General features: G+C 46.3%; 1 protein-coding gene across 3 annotated transcripts in view; it reads left to right on the top strand.

Moving 5' to 3' along the window:
* The window catches only part of SLC12A2 (solute carrier family 12 member 2), a 160,424-nt gene extending 146,498 nt beyond the window's left edge, over window positions 1-13,926 (top strand). For all 3 annotated transcript variants that reach the window (XM_075324695.1, XM_075324704.1, XM_075324687.1), the window contains 2 exons: window positions 1,229-1,296; window positions 10,921-13,926. In XM_075324695.1, the coding sequence (XP_075180810.1) occupies window positions 1,229-1,296; window positions 10,921-11,056 (204 nt within the window). In that variant the 3' untranslated portion in view covers window positions 11,057-13,926. The remainder of the gene's footprint in view (window positions 1-1,228; window positions 1,297-10,920) is intronic.
* Window positions 13,927-17,202: the final 3,276 nt, after the last annotated feature.

Raw genomic sequence — 17,202 nt, 5'->3', positions numbered from 1 at the left:
TGTACATTCTTACACTATCCTCAAATTGGCAGGTTAAGGGTACATGACCACGATCAGTGTCCACAGCGTTTTGGACACAGCATGCTTCAGCTGAGTCCAAAACGCTGTGATGTACAGTACAAGCATAGTGGTTGGGATTTCTAGAAATTCTATGCCCACTGTGCATGTACTGCCCACAGCGAAAACTGACCAGCGGTGCGGTTTTCTGAGTCGCATGTTAATTGTTTGTTACGGAGTCGCAAGTGTTCTCCGAAGGAAAAAGAGTGACACTGCGGAACCCTGATCATGGGCAGGAGCAACTGCGGTCTCCTGTGGAGGAGACTTGCGGCCCAGCAGGTCAGGAGCCACTGAGTCCAGGATGCAGCAAGTCCTGATTGTGGGCACATACCCTAAAGGCGGCGTTACATGGTACGATATATCGTGCAATATTTCGTCGGGGTTACGAAATTCGTGACGCACATCCGGCATCGTTAGAGATATCGTTCAGTGTGACACCTCCGAATGACTGTTAACGAGCAAAAATACTCACCTTATTGTTGCTCGTTGACACGTCGTTCATTTCCATAATGTCGTTCCTCCTTCTGTGCGCCGGTTGTTCGTCGTCCCCGTGGCAGCACACATCGCCACATGTGACACCCCGGGAACGACTGACAACAACTTACCTGCGTCTCGCCGGCAATGAGGAAGGAAGGTGGTGGGTGGGATGTTACGTCACACTCATCTCCGCCCCTCCGCTTTTATTGGGCGGCCGCTGTGTGACGTCGCTGTGACGCCGAACGTCCTTCCCCCTTCAGGGAGAGTATGTTCGCCGCTCACAGCGACGTCGTTAGGGAGGTAAGTACATGTGACGGGGGGTTAACGACTTTGTGCGACACGTGCAATGAATTGCCCGTGACGCACAAACGACGTAGGCCGGTGCGATCGCTCATGAGATCGCACGATATATCGTATCGTGTAACGCTGCTTTAAGGCTTTTCCATCTCATTGAATATATTTTATTATGAAATGAGGTGAGAAGCAGCATTGTAAAGAGAATCTGCCCCTATTCAACTGTCCATTCATAGTGCAGAAAATGTGAAGGATCATCTTGAAGAATTCACATTAAGCAGAATCCGTAACGTGGTTCTAATAATCCATCTATTACTCTGTTATAAAGTCTGTTCAGTTTTCGCTTTGTAAAGTCAAATATCTCAGCATTTACTATGTCTCATCCTCTGCTTTGCGTTAGACTCATCGTCAGATCCGGTTAAATGAATTATTGAAGGAGCACTCGAGCACAGCCAATGTTATTGTCATGTAAGTTGAAATGTAATCTACTGAGGTCTGGTGTGTACTTACTGTTACTGTACCACTTCTCGATTGTGCATTCTTCATAGAAATATGTGAATTATTTTTTTAATGCGCATTTGTGAGATGCAAAGCTTTTGTGTGCATACAATGCCTTGAAAAAGTATTCATACCCAGTGAACTTTTCTCACCTCTTTTCTTATTACATCCACAGCCTTAAATTTATTTTATTGGGATTTTATATGCTATAGCAACACTAAATAGCAAATGTTTGTGACCTGTAGTGGAAATGATACATGGCTTTCTTACATAGTTACATAGTTACTTAGGTTGAAAAAAGACCTAGGTCCATCTAGTTCAACCTTCCTCCACCAGTTCTACATTTAGTCACTAAGTCATTTATAACCAACATTATATTGGTTTCTAAATATTTTAAAAATATAAATCTGAAAATTTGGATGTGCATTTGTATTCCAGACCACCTTTCGCTGCAAGTCTTTTGGGTTATTTCTCTTCCAATTTTGCACATCTAGAGGCTGACATTTTTGTCCATTCTGCTTTGCAAAATAGCTGTAGCTCAGTGAGATTGGATGGAAAGGGTCTGTGAACAGCAGTTTTCAAATCTTACCACAGTTTGTCATTGGTATTTAGGTCTGGACTTTGACTGGGCCATTGAAACAGATGAATATGCCTTCATCTAAACCAGAGGTCTCAAACACGCGGGCCGCATGCGGCCCCTGAGGCTGCTTGTTGCGGCCCGCAGACCCCGTGACAATCGCGGCTCTATGCTGAGGGTCGGCGCCAGCAGGACTTTACTGCATTTGAATCCATTTGCGGTGCCGTGCAGAGGAGCTGTCGGCTCAATTACAGTTGCTGCTGCTGTCTGTCAATCAGATGCAAGGAGGTGACGTCATACAGCGACATCACTTCCTTCCATCTGATTGGCAGGCAGCAGCCATTGGTCCAGACACAGCTCCTCTGCGCGGCACCGCAAATGGATTCAAATGCAGTAAAGTTCCTGCCGGCGCCGACCCTCAGCATAGAGCCGCGATCGTCACGGGCCGCAATAAGCAGGTAAGGTATGTGCTCAAAATCAGGATCCGCTGCGTCCTGGACGCGGCGGGTCCTGATCAGCGGGGCCGCAAGTCTCCTCCTCCTTAGGAGACCGCAGCTGCCCATGCCCACGATCAGGGTTTGGGCCGCTGCGGTCTCCTCGCTGTGTTCTGCCTAGGGAGGACGCTTCCAACTTCGCAGCATAAATTTACATGCTGTGGCCTCTGAATGCCGCACCGCAGGTCCGTTTTCACTGCGGGCAGTACACGCACAGTGGGCATGGGTTTTTTTTAGAAATCCCATGCCCACTATGCTTGTACTGCACATAGCAGGGTTATGGACGCAGCTGAAGCATGTTGCATCCAAAACTCTGCAAATACTGATAGTGAGCACACAGGGAACGGAGGAAAGGTGAGGAGCATTTTTTTCTTTGTCGCTCCATTGGGAGACCCAGACAATTGGGTGTATAGCTTCTGCCTCCGGAGGCCACACAAAGTATTACACTTTAAAAAGTGTAACCCCTCCCCTCTGCCTATACACCCTCCCGTGGATCACGGGCTCCCCAGTTTTATGCTTTGTGTGGAAGGAGGCACACATCCACTCATGCATTCTCATATTAGTTATGTCGGTTGGAAGAAAAGAGGGCCCCCACGGGGCCCCCGGCATGTTCCCTTCTCACCCCACTACGTCGGCGGTGTTGTTAAGGTTGAGGTACCCATTGCGGGTACAAAGGCCGGAGCCTCATGCCGTCTCCTTCACCATCCCTTAGCGGCTCTGGGAGAAGTGGGATCCTGAGCGGTCATCCATTTACTGGGACCGTGCTCCCTCCGCAGCCCCTGTGGGAATCTGCCGGACCGGAGTCTATTCAACCTCAGGGACCGGGCCCTGCAACTTTAAGGTACTCTGTGTCCCCAGTGTGGACTGTGCAGGGAGCGCACCTTCTTCCCGGACGCTGCGGCAGCTGCTGAATTGAGAAGGCCGGTGGACTTCCGCGCCGACCGTGCCTGCTTGTCAGGCGCGGTCTCAAATTTAGTCCCCGGCTTCATCGCGGCCTAGTCGCAAAAATCCCGCCCCCGGGCCTGCCTGTCAGGGGTAAGGGCGAGACTGCCGACCTGACGTCGGATGTGAGGGCTGGAGCATCCTGCATGTTTCCTCCCCCCTCACTGATCACTGTGGGGACCCCAGATTCCCGCACTTTCCTGGCGCCGCCCACGGCTCCACTCCTCCCCTGAGAGCTCCGGCAGCCATTTTTTGGGCATTCTGCCGGTGGAGGATTCTCAGGAACAGCTCTGCAGCTCCGGGGGACCTAAGGCAGGGAATCTGGAGGACACACGCCGCTTGTTAGCGGTCGGTAAGCCACATCGGTCACCCGGTGCTGGTCCCCCCTAGGGTGCCGGAATAGATACATATTTATATATATATTTCTGTTCGGTCGGGCTGTATACCCTTTTTTGCCCATATACCCTCAGTGATCATTCTCCTAGGAGACAACAGCATGTCGTCCACAAGGAGCAAAGCTGCTAAGGCACAGGGTTTTTTTGCGGCCTGTACCTCTTGTGGGGCTATGTTACCTGCGGGTTCCACCTACCCTCACTGTGAGCAATGCTCGACCCCTGTTCCGCTTGCTCAGCCGGAGCCTCGGTCACTAGTGGGCCCCTCGGCTCATGTAGACCCCCCTGCTCCCCCTGTCCAGGCGGCAGGGACAGAGTTCGCCTCTTTTGCTGAGAAACTCTCTGAGTCACTTTCACAATCCATGGCTCAGTCTATGAACAAATGGTCTGCCAAGCTGCTAGAAGCTTTGCAGTCCAGACCGGTCCTTACACAGGCCCCGGCCCCTGTTGGATCGTCGCCCCCCAGGCCCCTCTCGGTCCGCGCCGCAGCGCGCTCCCAGGTTGGGCCCTAGGTCCCATGTGGAGGACTCCGGCCCGGACCATAGTCCTAGACCGGCTAAGCGGGCTCGCTGGGAATCTTCCCAGACTTCTTCACGCTGCTCGGGTTCTCAGCTTGAGGACTCTCTGGAGGACGAGGCGGACGTCGCAGCTCAGGGCTCTGACCCGGACGTCGCCCTTAACCTTGATACACCTGAAGGGGACGCCTTAGTGAATGATCTTATCTCGTCCATCAACCAGGTGTTGGATCTCTCTCCCCCGCCTCCTCCTATAGAGGAGTCGGCGTCTCAGCAGGAGAAACACCAGTTTCGGTTCCCCAAACGTACACGTAGTGCGTTTTTCGATCACTCTAACTTCAGAGACGCTGTCCAGAAGTCCAGAGCGGTTCCGGACAAGCGCTTTACTAAGCGCCTCACTGACACACGTTACCTCTTCCCCTCTGAAGCCGTTAAGGGTTGGGCTCAATGTCCCAAAGTGGATCCTCCAGTCTCTAGATTGGCGGCTAGATCTGTAGTATCGGTTGCAGATGGCTCATCGCTAAAGGATGCCACTGACAGGCAGATAGAGCTCCTGGTGAAGTCCATCTATGAGGCCACGGGCGCGTCTTTTGCCCCGGCCTTGCGGCTGTGTGGGCTCTCCAAGCTATCTCAGCTTGTCTGGCTGAGATTAATGCTGTCACACGTAATTCTGCTCCGCAAGTTGCGTCTTTGACTTCTCAAGTGTCAGCTTTTTCTTCCTACGCCATGAACGCAGTCCTAGACTCTGCTAGCCGTACAGCTGTGGCATCAGCTAACTCTGTGGCAGTCCGCAGGGCCATGTGGCTGCGCGAATGGAAGGCAGACTCGGCCTCCAAGAGGTTATTAACCGGTTTGCCTTTTTCTGGCGAACGCTTGTTTGGCGAACGATTGGATGAGATTATTAAGGAATCCAAGGGAAAGGACTCCTCCTTACCCCAGTCCAAACCTAAGAGACCTCAGCAACGAAAAATACAATCGAGGTTTCGGACTTTTCGTCCCTCCGCCAAGCCCCAATCCTCTTCGTCCAGCAGGCCGGAGAAAAGCCAGAGGAACTCCTATGCGTGGCGGTCCAAGTCACGCCCCCAAAAGGACGCAGGAGGCACTGCCTCCAAGGCGGCCTCCTCATGACTCTCGGCATCCCCTAGCCTCATCCTCGGTCGGTGGCAGGCTCTCCCGCTTTGGCGACGCCTGGTGGCCACATGTTCAAGACCGATGGGTGAGAGACATTCTGTCTCATGGTTACAGGATAGAGTTCAGCTCTCGTCCTGCGGCTCGTTTCTTCAGAACCTCTCCGCCCCCCGCTCAGGCCGACGCACTTTTTCAGGCAGTGGACGCTCTGAAGACAGAAGGAGTTGTGACCCCCGTCCCCCTTCAGGAACGTGGTCGCGGCTTTTACTCCAACTTGTTCGTGGTCCCAAAAAAGGAGGGATCATTCCGTCCCGTTCTGGACCTCAAGCTGCTCAACAGACATGTGAGAACCAGACGGTTTCGGATGGAATCCCTCCGCTCGGTCATCGCCTCGATGTCACAAGGAGACTTCCTAGCATCGATCGACATCAAGGATGCTTATCTCCACGTGCCAATCGCAGCCGAACATCAACGCTTCTTGCGTTTCGCCATCGGGGACGAACACCTTCAGTTTGTGGCATTGCCTTTCGGCCTGGCGACAGCCCCACAGGTTTTCACCAAAGTCATGGCATCCGTCGTGGCGGTCCTACACTCTCAGGGCCACTCGGTGATTCCCTACTTAGACGATCTCCTAGTCAGGGCCCCTTCTCGGATGGCGTGTCAACACAGCCTTACCGTTGCTCTGACGACTCTCCAGCAGTTCGGGTGGATCATCAACTTCCCGAAATCCAAGTTGACACCGACCCAATTACTGACTTACCTCGGGATGGAGTTTCATACACAGTCAGCGGTAGTCAAGCTACCGCGGGACAAACAGATTTCTCTGCAGGCAGGGGTGCAATCACTTCTTCGGAGTCAGTCACACCCCTTAAGGCGCCTCATGCACTTCCTGGGGAAAATGGTGGCAGCGATGGAGGCAGTGCCGTTCGCAATTCCATCTACGGCCACTCCAATGGGACATTCTTCGCAAATGGAACAGGAGGTCGGTTTCCCTCGACAGGAACGTCTCTCTTTCCCTTGCAACCAAGACGTCACTTCAGTGGTGGCTCCTTCCCAATTCTCTATCGCAGGGAAAATCCTTCCTACCCCCAACCTGGGCTGTGGTCACCACGGACGCGAGCCTGTCAGGGTGGGGAGCGTTTTTTCTCCACCACAGGGCTCAGGGAACCTGGACTCCGATAGAGTCTTCCCTTCAGATCAATGTTCTGGAGATAAGGGCAGTGTATCTAGCCCTATTGGCTTTTCATCGGTGGCTGGAGGGCAGGCAGATCCGTATTCAGTCGGACAACGCCACTGCCGTCGCATACATCAACCACCAAGGCGGCACTCGCAGTCGTCAAGCCTTCCAGGAAGTCCGGCGGATTCTGCAGTGGGTGGAAGCCACAGCCTCCACCATCTCCGCAGTTCACATCCCGGGCGTAGAAAACTGGGAAGCAGATTTTCTCAGTCGTCAGGGCATGGATGCGGGGGAATGGTCTCTGCACCCAGAAGTGTTTCGAGAGATCTGTCGCCGCTGGGGAACGCCGGACGTCGATCTCATGGCGTCACGGCACAACAACAAAGTCCCGGCATTCATGGCACGGTCTCAGGATCACAGAGCTCTGGCGGCGGACGCGTTAGTTCAGGATTGGTCGCAGTTTCGACTGCCTTACGTGTTTCCTCCTCTGGCGATGCTGCCCAGAGTGTTACGCAAGATCAGGTCCGACTGCCGTCGCGCCATTCTCGTCGCTCCAGACTGGCCGAGGCGGTCGTGGTACCCGGATCTGTGGCATCTCACGGTGGGTCAACCGTGGGCGCTTCCAGACCGCCCAGACTTGCTGTCACAAGGCCCATTTTTCCATCTGAATTCTGTGGCCCTCAACCTGACTGTGTGGCCATGGAGTCCTGGCTCCTAGCGTCTTCAGGGTTATCTCAGGATGTTATTGCCACCATGAGACAGGCCAGGAAGCCAACGTCCGCCAAGATCTATTACAGGTCTTGGCAAATCTTCTTATCCTGGTGCTCGGATAACGGTTTTCCTCCATGGCCGTTTGCCTTACCCATTTTTCTTTCATTCCTTCAATCCGGAATGGACAAGGGTTTGTCACTCGGCTCTCTCAAGGGCCAAGTATCGTCGCTCTCCGTATTTTTTCAAAAGCGCCTAGCCAGGCTTCCGCAGGTCCGCACGTTCCTGCAGGGAGTTTGCCACATAGTCCCACCTTACAAGCGTCCGCTGGAACCCTGGGATCTTAACAGGGTGCTAACGGCTCTTCAGAAACCACCTTTCGAGCCGCTGCGGGATGTCTCTTTATCACGTCTCTCGCAGAAGGTGGCCTTTCTAGTGGCAGTTACATCACTCCGGAGAGTGTCTGAGCTTGCAGCGCTGTCATGCAAAGCCCCCTTCCTGGTGTTTCACCAGGATAAGGTGGTTCTGCGTCCGGTCCCGGAATTTCTCCCTAAGGTGGTATCTCCTTTTCATCTCAATCAGGATATCTCCTTGCCTTCATTTTGCCCTAATCCAATTCACCAATGTGAAAAGGATTTACACTCGTTGGATCTGGTGAGAGCACTCCGGCTCTACGTGTCTCGCACGGCGCCCCTGCGTCGTTCAGATGCGCTCTTTGTCCTTGTCGCTGGCCAGCGTAAGGGTTCGCAGGCTTCCAAGTCAACCTTGGCTCGGTGGATCAAGGAACCGATTCTCGAAGCCTACCGTTCTTCTGGGCTTCCGCTTCCTTCAGGGCTGAAAGCCCATTCTACCAGACCCGTGGGTGCGTCCTGGGCATTGCGGCACCGGGCTACGGCTCAGCAGGTGTGTCAGGCAGCTACGTGGTCTAGTCTGCACACTTTCACGAAACACTATCAAGTGCATACCTATGCTTCGGCAGACGCCAGTCTCGGTAGGCGAGTCCTTCAGGCGGCGGTTGCCCACCTGTAAGAGGGGGCCGTTTCGGCTCTTTTTATTGAGGTATTCTTTTACCCACCCAGGGACTGCTCTTGGACATCCCAATTGTCTGGGTCTCCCAATGGAGCGACAAAGAAGAAGGGAATTTTGTTTACTTACCGTAAATTCCTTTTCTTCTAGCTCCTATTGGGAGACCCAGCACCCGCCCCTGTTCCCTTCGGGCTGGTTGTTCTTTTGTGTTCACATGTTGTTCATGTTGAATTGTTCTTTTGGTTCATGGTTTCAGTTCTCCGAACATCCTTCGGATTGAATTTACCCTAGACCAATTCATAAGTTTTCTCCTTCCTGGTTTTGCACCAAAACTGAGGAGCCCGTGATCCACGGGAGGGTGTATAGGCAGAGGGGAGGGGTTACACTTTTTAAAGTGTAATACTTTGTGTGGCCTCCGGAGGCAGAAGCTATACACCCAATTGTCTGGGTCTCCCAATAGGAGCTAGAAGAAAAGGAATTTACGGTAAGTAAACAAAATTCCCTTCTTTTGTTTGAATATTACTACAGGGATGGCCACAATACTACGGGGATGGCCACAATACTACAGGGATGGCCACAATACTACAGGGATGGCCACAATACTACAGGGATGGCCACAATACTACAGGGATGGGCTGAATACTACAGGGATGGCCACAATACTACAGGGATGGCCACAATACTACAGGGATGGCCACAATACTACAGGGATGGCCACAATACTACAGGGACGGCCACAATACTACAAGGGTGGGCAGAATATTACAGGGATGGGCAGAATACTACAGAGCACAAAACTACAAGGATGGGCACAATATTACTGGGCACAATACTACAAGGATGGGCACAATACTACAAGGAAGGGCATGATATTACTGGGCACAATACTATAGGACACAAGGATGGGCACAATACTTCAGGGCTCTGTATTACTGGGCACATACTACAAGGATGGGCAGAATACTACTGGGCACAATACCACAAGGATGAGCACCTTACTACAGGGCACACGGATGGGGACATTACTGCAGCATGGGCGCATTACTACAAGATGTTGGCTAAGATTACTATGCTGCTAATTGTAAAACAATATTACAAGAAGGTGATAAAATGTAAAAATAATTCATAATAAAGCATGAATTTTTTTATTTTTTTTACATTAAAAATGCTTTTTTATATATAAACTTAACAAAAAAAAGTGCACGTTTGTTATAATATACAAGCAAAAAATGTTTAAAAAAAGTGATCCAAAGATGTATAGAAAAAAACCATGGATTCATTAAAAATGTTCACTTTGTCCTGCAAATAATGCGGCCCTCTCAATTTGTTTTTTCTATATGCGGCCCATGCACTCAGTTGAGTTTGAGACCTCTGATCTAAACCATCCATTATAGCTCTGGCAGTATGTTTAGGGTCATTGTCCTGCTGGAAGGTAAACCTAGACCCCAGTGTCAAGTCTTTTGCAGCCTGTATCAGGTTTTCCTTCAGCATTGCTCTGTATTTAGCTCCATCTATCTTCCCATGAACTGGCCAGCTTCCTTATCCCTACTGTAATAAAGCCTCCCCATAGCATGATGCTACTTGATACCACAATTTTCCCCATAGCATGATGCTACATGATACCATAATTTTTGATGATGGAAATGTTGTGTTCAGGGTGATGTGCAGGGTTAGTTTTCCATCAGTGTTTTGCATTTAGCCCCCAAAAAAGTTCTACTTTGGTCTCATCTGACCAGATCACCTTTTTCCACATGCTAGCTGTGTATGGCTTTTTGCGAACTGCAAACGGGACTTGTGTCATGAGAGTTCAATAGCAACGGCACGGCTGCGCTTGTATACCACACATATCCTCAAGGCACCTTTTCATATGCTTCAGTGCCATAGTGCACATCATCCTTCACCCTTCACCCATTATACAGTGACTTGACTAAGACCCAGGTGGGTCGAAATGTCATTGGATGTTTGCTCTACCACATTTCTCTAATAAATTGTTTCACTCTTTGCAATACAAGAATTGAGTGCAGTCGATTCATTGATACATCACTTAGATTACTGGCTGCAACCATTCTGACACAATCAAAGATTTTAGTTTCAGTGAAGCAGCAGAGCTGACAGTGCTCCCCCCCCCCAAAGCAGCAGAGCTGACAGAGCTGTCCCCTCCACCCCCCTAACCAGCCTCTTTATAGAGAATGACACTTCTCTGTTAATGTTCAATTACAGGAGGAGGTATGTCAGACTGTGTGTGTGTGTGTGTGTGTCAGTTTAGTCCAGTAATAATTACTAGATGATAAAGCCTTTTGTTCAAGCAAAAGCACACAGCCTTTTAAGAGATTCGTAGTTGATGTTTGTTTTTTAACAATCACAGCATGCTGTCCTGAAATTACATATCAAACACATTTTAAGCTTGTAGGTGTAGGATGAAACATCTCGAAAAGTTCATGGGGTATGGATACCTTTTCAAGGTATCGTGTGTCTTTGTACTATTTGACTGTTATTGTACAATTCAGACATAAACGTCCTTTGGTAACGTCCATAGTATACATGGAACCTAGCAAAATCACTACCTAGTCTATGCTAATTTTTGCACTCCTCCTATGTTAAGCTTGATCTTAACTGCTTAATTCTTTTATCACAGGAGCCTTCCAGTTGCAAGAAAAGGTGCAGTGTCCAGTGCACTTTACATGGCTTGGCTCGAGGCACTTTCTAAAGATCTCCCACCCATCCTGCTTGTCCGTGGAAATCACCAGAGCGTCCTTACTTTCTACTCCTAAGCGCTGCCAGCCGCAGGGCCCCAAAGAAATGGTACTTCGGTGGCTGGGATGCACATCATCACATTCTGTAAACCCCTAGAACTTCACTTTTTTGATTCCACAGACTTGAAAGCACATGGAGGAAAGTAACTTTTTCCCACATTTGAGAATCTGTTGCAGTTTTACTGCTTCTGTTACATTACTGGTGGATCCTGGCTTCATAAGGGAGATTCCTATGTATGGGACTCAAATACATGGAAGTTTATTTCTCTGCTACTTGAAAAGCAGCAATAAGTGTGTTTGTTTTTATTTTGACCAGTGAAAGGATTCTAGATTTGTAAAGCCTTTAGCCTTGAGGTGCCTTTTGAAAATTAACCAAACTTCATCCATACCCCCTTTTTTTATAAACTTGTATAGAATGTACAATCTGCCTTTCAGCTAGGACTTTAGTCAAAACCTTTAGTTTCTAGTTTCTTCCATCTCGACTATAACTTATGCTGCTTCTCAGTCTTCCACCAAGCGATTCACTCTTATATTACGTCATAAATGTTATTATTTTTTTACATTATTTTTCTTTTACATGTTTGAGAAAACGCACAGGGTCTGAACAAGACAGCTATTCTAACAATAAATGATAGTACGTGACCACATTGGTGTATTGGAACAAAATAGCAGGTTATATGGACCTCATCACTATTGTCCTATGGTTATTAAAGTGTCAAAAGCATTAAATGAGTGGGTATTGGAAACACTACTTTAAATAAACCTCATCTTCTCTCCAGTTATTGCTCACTGTGTCACCCCAATATATTATAGTCTTAACTGTCTAATAGCTTTTTAAAAGATTTTGCCTGGTCTAAATATGAGATCGGTAGTGGTCCGACACCCGGCACCCCTACAGATCAGCTGAGATTTGCTCCGAGACGTGTAACGTACAAAGCAGGACAGCTCCACTCCGTACATTTTAGTACTGACGTTTGTCTCCCGTTCACGATCTGTAGGGATTTTACTTGCACTTGTTACTGGCCCAGCGTCGGACTGGCTACCGGAGGAACTGCCACTAATACCAGTCCTGGCCGCGGTTACCTGCACTGAACTCCGGAGCTCTCAGCTGAGCTCCGGAGTGCAGCCTGGACTGAACTGCGAGCGCCGACTGATTCTCTGGCTATCACAGTTCAGTCCATGACAGCGTGACAGGCCAGGCTGGACTCCACAGCTCAGGTGAGAGCTCTGAAGTTCAATGCAGATAACCGCGGCCAGTAATAGTACTACCGGCGGTTTCCGGTAACACCAGTCCTGGCTGCGGTAACCTGCATTCAGTTGCGGACAGGCCGGGCTGCATTCCGCAGCTCAGCTGAGAGCTCTGGAGTTCAGTGCAGATAATCGCGGCCAGGACTGGTATTACTGGCAGTTCCTCTGATAGTCAGTCCGACACTGTACTGGCCCATCTATTCAATTTGAGTAACAGAAAAAAAAATTGTTTATAGATTAACTCAGGTAAAGTCTTCATTCAGCTGGTGATCTATATTCATTCCAAGGTGTCATGCACACGATGGGGCGGCCATATTGTGCCCTTACCCACTAGTTAGCTTACCAGCATGACTGCCAAGTTCAATGGGGATGAGAGCGGCATACCATCACTTTAATACCTGGTGGAATAATGATGGGGCAGTCTGTTGCAGGAATGCTTCATACATTTCTTTACCTCTGTTTCCATGTCATATACGTAGATGTTGAATCCTTTGCCCAGATGCAATGGCTTACATGTGCAATAACATTGTGAGGGTGGGGGATGGGAATGGGACTTGTCTTTGAAGCTGAGCGCTTTCTCATTGAGTGATGCCTTACTCTCCATGCATTACTACATGCTGGCCTATTTGCTTGTGATAGATGTTCCTGCAGAATAGAAAATCATTTATATCCGATTAGGTCTTAATTTCTTTGTATGAGGTCTAAATATGTTTTAAGCAGAATCTCCTTCCCATTACCTTTTTAGCTTTGCTTTCGGCAAGATCTTGAAACACTATAATTGTCATGTTGGTCACTCACTGTTATAAATAACGTCCTATATGGCCTAGTGAGAGAATGGCTAAAAGTTTATGAAGAGGATTAGTCTGTCTGCTAGTACTCTGAAGACAAACCCTATGGAGAGAAGGTTCATCACAGCGTGAAAACTTAAGTGCATTGCAAGCTTTTGTAGTAGACAGTATGCTTCAAATTTTGATATGTTATATTGCACAAAGCCCTGTAGAATGAATTGCTAGAAAGCCAGTGCTGAACCCATTTGATGGGGTTCCTAAAGGGTACAAAAAAAGTCATCTAGATGGAGCACAGGTAAAGTGATCCGCGGCTATTCAGTCCAAGAATAGAAAACTGGGGCTGTAGCTACAATGTACATATATATTGCATATACAACCCGTGCTCTGTTTAATTCACTTTCTTTGTACTGTTCAATCAGGTGATGGAAATATTGATGTAAGGGCATGTATAGTTGTGTTAAATAAATTTGGGCCCCAAATGTTAAAATATATATTTTACTGTATATTTCAGATGTTTCTGGTTATGTTTGAAATTGGCCAAATGGTAAACTTGTTTGTTTTTCATCTGTCGAAAGAGCCTTGGTCATCACATTTGTGTAAGAACACCCCCCCCCCCACCACCACAAATGATTGTACTTCATTGGTAGGAAGCCCTTAGGGGATTTTCATGAAGATTGCTATTTTTCTGTTGCAGGTTCTATGTGTAATACAATGTTTTTTTGAACATATATAATGCCCTCTGATGTGTTTTACCGGGAAAACAAGAATTGTCACATGTAACTAATGTAGTGAAATGTATAGCATAACATTAGTGTCTTGTATTCAGAGCATGCATGAGTCATTACGTACTGATTCGTTGTACCTCTGTTTGTTTGACCACCCCACAAGCTGTATTTGTACAGAGCTTGTATGGAAATTGTACCTGAAGATGCGTGAGACTCTATTAGCAAAGTTATGGACCTGGCGAGTTTGCAGCAAATTGGAATGGAAGTAGGTGAATTTTTCCCTTATCACGGTCATTAGATAAAAACCACATATTATAGTAAGGGTTAAAATTTTTCTATGGTTTATAAATTAATGTAGATTCATGTTTCAAGGTCACAGCATTTGGACATCTTTACACACACACACACACACACACACACACACATATACACTCACGCGCACACACTGCTTTTTTGAAAAGTATCACGGAGCAAAAAAGAGCAAAGAACTTATTCACTTTAAACGTTAATGTAACATCAGGCCACACAAAATAAATATTGTATCACGTTTTACATCATGTGAGTTATATAGAGAAAATCTCATCAGACAGTTCCCATTAGTAGGGCATTGACTGCATGAGATACAAATGTTCAGTATGGACATAAAGATCTACTTCTGTGGCTACAGGTCTATCTCCACTGGTCCTCCCGTATAGATATCAGGCATTTCCTTGTGTCCATTTCCGTTGAGCCCAGTTTAATGTAAACTGTAATGATTGCATTGCTGTGTGCCAGTCATCAACCACACAGCTTATATAATGTAGCCAATATCAAATACGTAGACTACTAAGTAATATGTTTGAATGGTTCATTACATGTAAAATATTGGTTTCCATATCAATCCTTCATAATTATATTTTTAACTTACACTTGATAAGGACTACAAGCTTATAGTGTCACTATATAAAATTAGACTGATGTTGGAGCAAATTTTCACATTCACAAAATCAGTAAGTACACGTTTCTACTGTAGCCACTAAATGATATGGACACTTCTTTGGGTCATTTCTTGGAATGCATTTATAAAGTTTTTGTAATTTGATAATTAAACTTTTCAACTGTTTTTGGCTTCTGCAACTATGTATCATAGTACATAGTAAGCTACAAAATGCAGATCACAGCAAAACCTGTCAGACGGGCATTGCTGGCTTGTTCTGCAGCCTTGCTGTCCTGAACATCTATCTAAAATGACATCCTGACAGACCAATGTTGACCTTAATTCAGAAGAGAGACCTGATTTTCAGCAGACTAAGCCATCCAACTGCATTTTACAGCTTGCTGTGATACATAGAAAGTTACAGGAGCCAAAAAGTGAATGTTTTAATAAAAGCTCACTTAGAATAAATAAAATATCCCTCAAAGACATTTAGCATCTCTACATCCCAACATTTGCTAATAGTCTTGCCACTCGTGATACTTGCAGCTATATTGCTGATGGAATCATTATACAACCTTGGAAAAGGCATGATAAAGAGCACATATTCAGATTTCCTGGGCTCATCCGGTTGAACTATTTACACGAGAACGGGTAGTACTAGTTTTTGTTCTCTAGCAAATTCCTAATCACCTACCTTCATTCCTCAGAGTCCATCTCTGCAGTTCGTCAGTCTGTATGTGAGATCTCGATTTAATCATTTTTTACAAGAGGTGATGTTGAATGAACTGCTGGCTTGTTTTAGTGCTGCTACCTTGTGTTTGTGTGACCAGGTACTTTTGCCGTATACTTTCTAACTGTATTCTGGAAGGGTTGCTAAAAGCGGGAGCACACGAATGGCCATTTTATGGCGAATAGTAAGTAATTTTACGGCTAAGCTCCCACTGACCCTTTCCGGGACAGTGTGTGATGCACTGCATTGCAGTGATCTTTATCGATATTAGTGTATGTATTCAAGGAAATGTGCTGGTAATATTTAAAGAAGAAACCAAATTAAGTTTGTGTGTACATATTGAGGTAAGATACTACTTATATATGAGCAGTTGTCTAAAGATGCAAACCTCGGGGCTTGGGTCGATCATATATATATATGCTTATAATTACTCAGTGCACTTTCACTCAACTTTCTTGGACACCTTAACGTTTTACAATACACCTATTTGATAACATTCAGTAGCGATACATATGTTCCATTCTGTACCTATTTGTTAACATAATGCAAATAACACTGCGTCTTTCTAGTACAAAGATTGTTATATATGCAGTTTGCCTAATTTAATGACATCTAAATATACTAGTAAGTGTACCAGATAGCTTATTATTTATGATTTATATTTAAACGCTGTGCTCTTTTATGTTTGAGATTTTTAGAACTTTCCTTAATTGCGTTTTTAAAACTTATTTTTATATGCATTCCGGACATTGGACAGTAATAAAAATGTTGAAATAATGAAATTCAACAAAACTGTGTTTTCTGGTTATTCTTCTGCTTTCTGACATTCGACTGTATCCTCATTCATACGCATAAACATGTTCAGACAGTATGGTCCTCGGAACATTACACTTCGTCTAGCATCACACTTGCCACTTTGTGGCAATTTTTATTGTGTTGGATTTGTTTTTGTTTTAAATAACAGCCAGGAGTGGATAAAATCTGGAAAAAAATGTAAAGCAATGACTGTCTCATTTTGTTGTTTTTGTTGGTTTTTTTGTGTTTTTTTTTTTACTACTAGTGATGGACGAATAGTGAAATATTTGGGTACGGATTATTTGTCTCGAATATATTGTACTATTCGTGTATTCATCATGAATAACGAATATGATGCAACTCAATGGGAAACTCAAATAATTTTATAGCGGACCCTCACAAGATGTCTGGCTGGGCTGTAAAAAATACTGAAATGGATGGAAAAATGCTGAAAATGAATGGGGAAGATGCCTGGATGCATTTCTCAAACGCAGGTCACTCCTAGGAATAATGTCAGAGTATTACGCTACTTTGTGACAACCAGCACAGGTAAAGTAGACAGCTGTGGGCTGCAGCTCCCAACTGTGTGTTTTATATTTGCTGGTTATCAAAAATAGAGGCACCCCCAAAACATTTTTTTTTTTCTGTTTTTTTTATTTAAAACAAAACACTAGCGCTCACGGAAAAAGATTAAAGGGGACTGTATCAACTCTAAACCAATGGGGTTTATTGAGAAGATAGCTAGTCTCACAATTTTGAAAGCTGCAAGCAGTGGACAGGGTCCGCGTGAACCTGTCAGGGTAAAAATACAAAACTGAATTATGTATATGACTGCTGCGCTAATAAAGGAAATAAAGTGAGAAGGGAATTTGGATAAAATATTTGAATATATAAAAAAAATATTTCTCTGACGCCTCATTGGCAGACACAGGACCATGGGTGTTATGCTGCCTATCCATAGG

The sequence above is a fragment of the Anomaloglossus baeobatrachus genome, chromosome 1 (genome assembly GCF_048569485.1).
Source record: "Anomaloglossus baeobatrachus isolate aAnoBae1 chromosome 1, aAnoBae1.hap1, whole genome shotgun sequence".
In the NCBI taxonomy this organism is placed as follows: domain Eukaryota; kingdom Metazoa; phylum Chordata; class Amphibia; order Anura; family Aromobatidae; genus Anomaloglossus; species Anomaloglossus baeobatrachus.
This window is presented reverse-complemented; position numbering and strand designations above follow the sequence as displayed.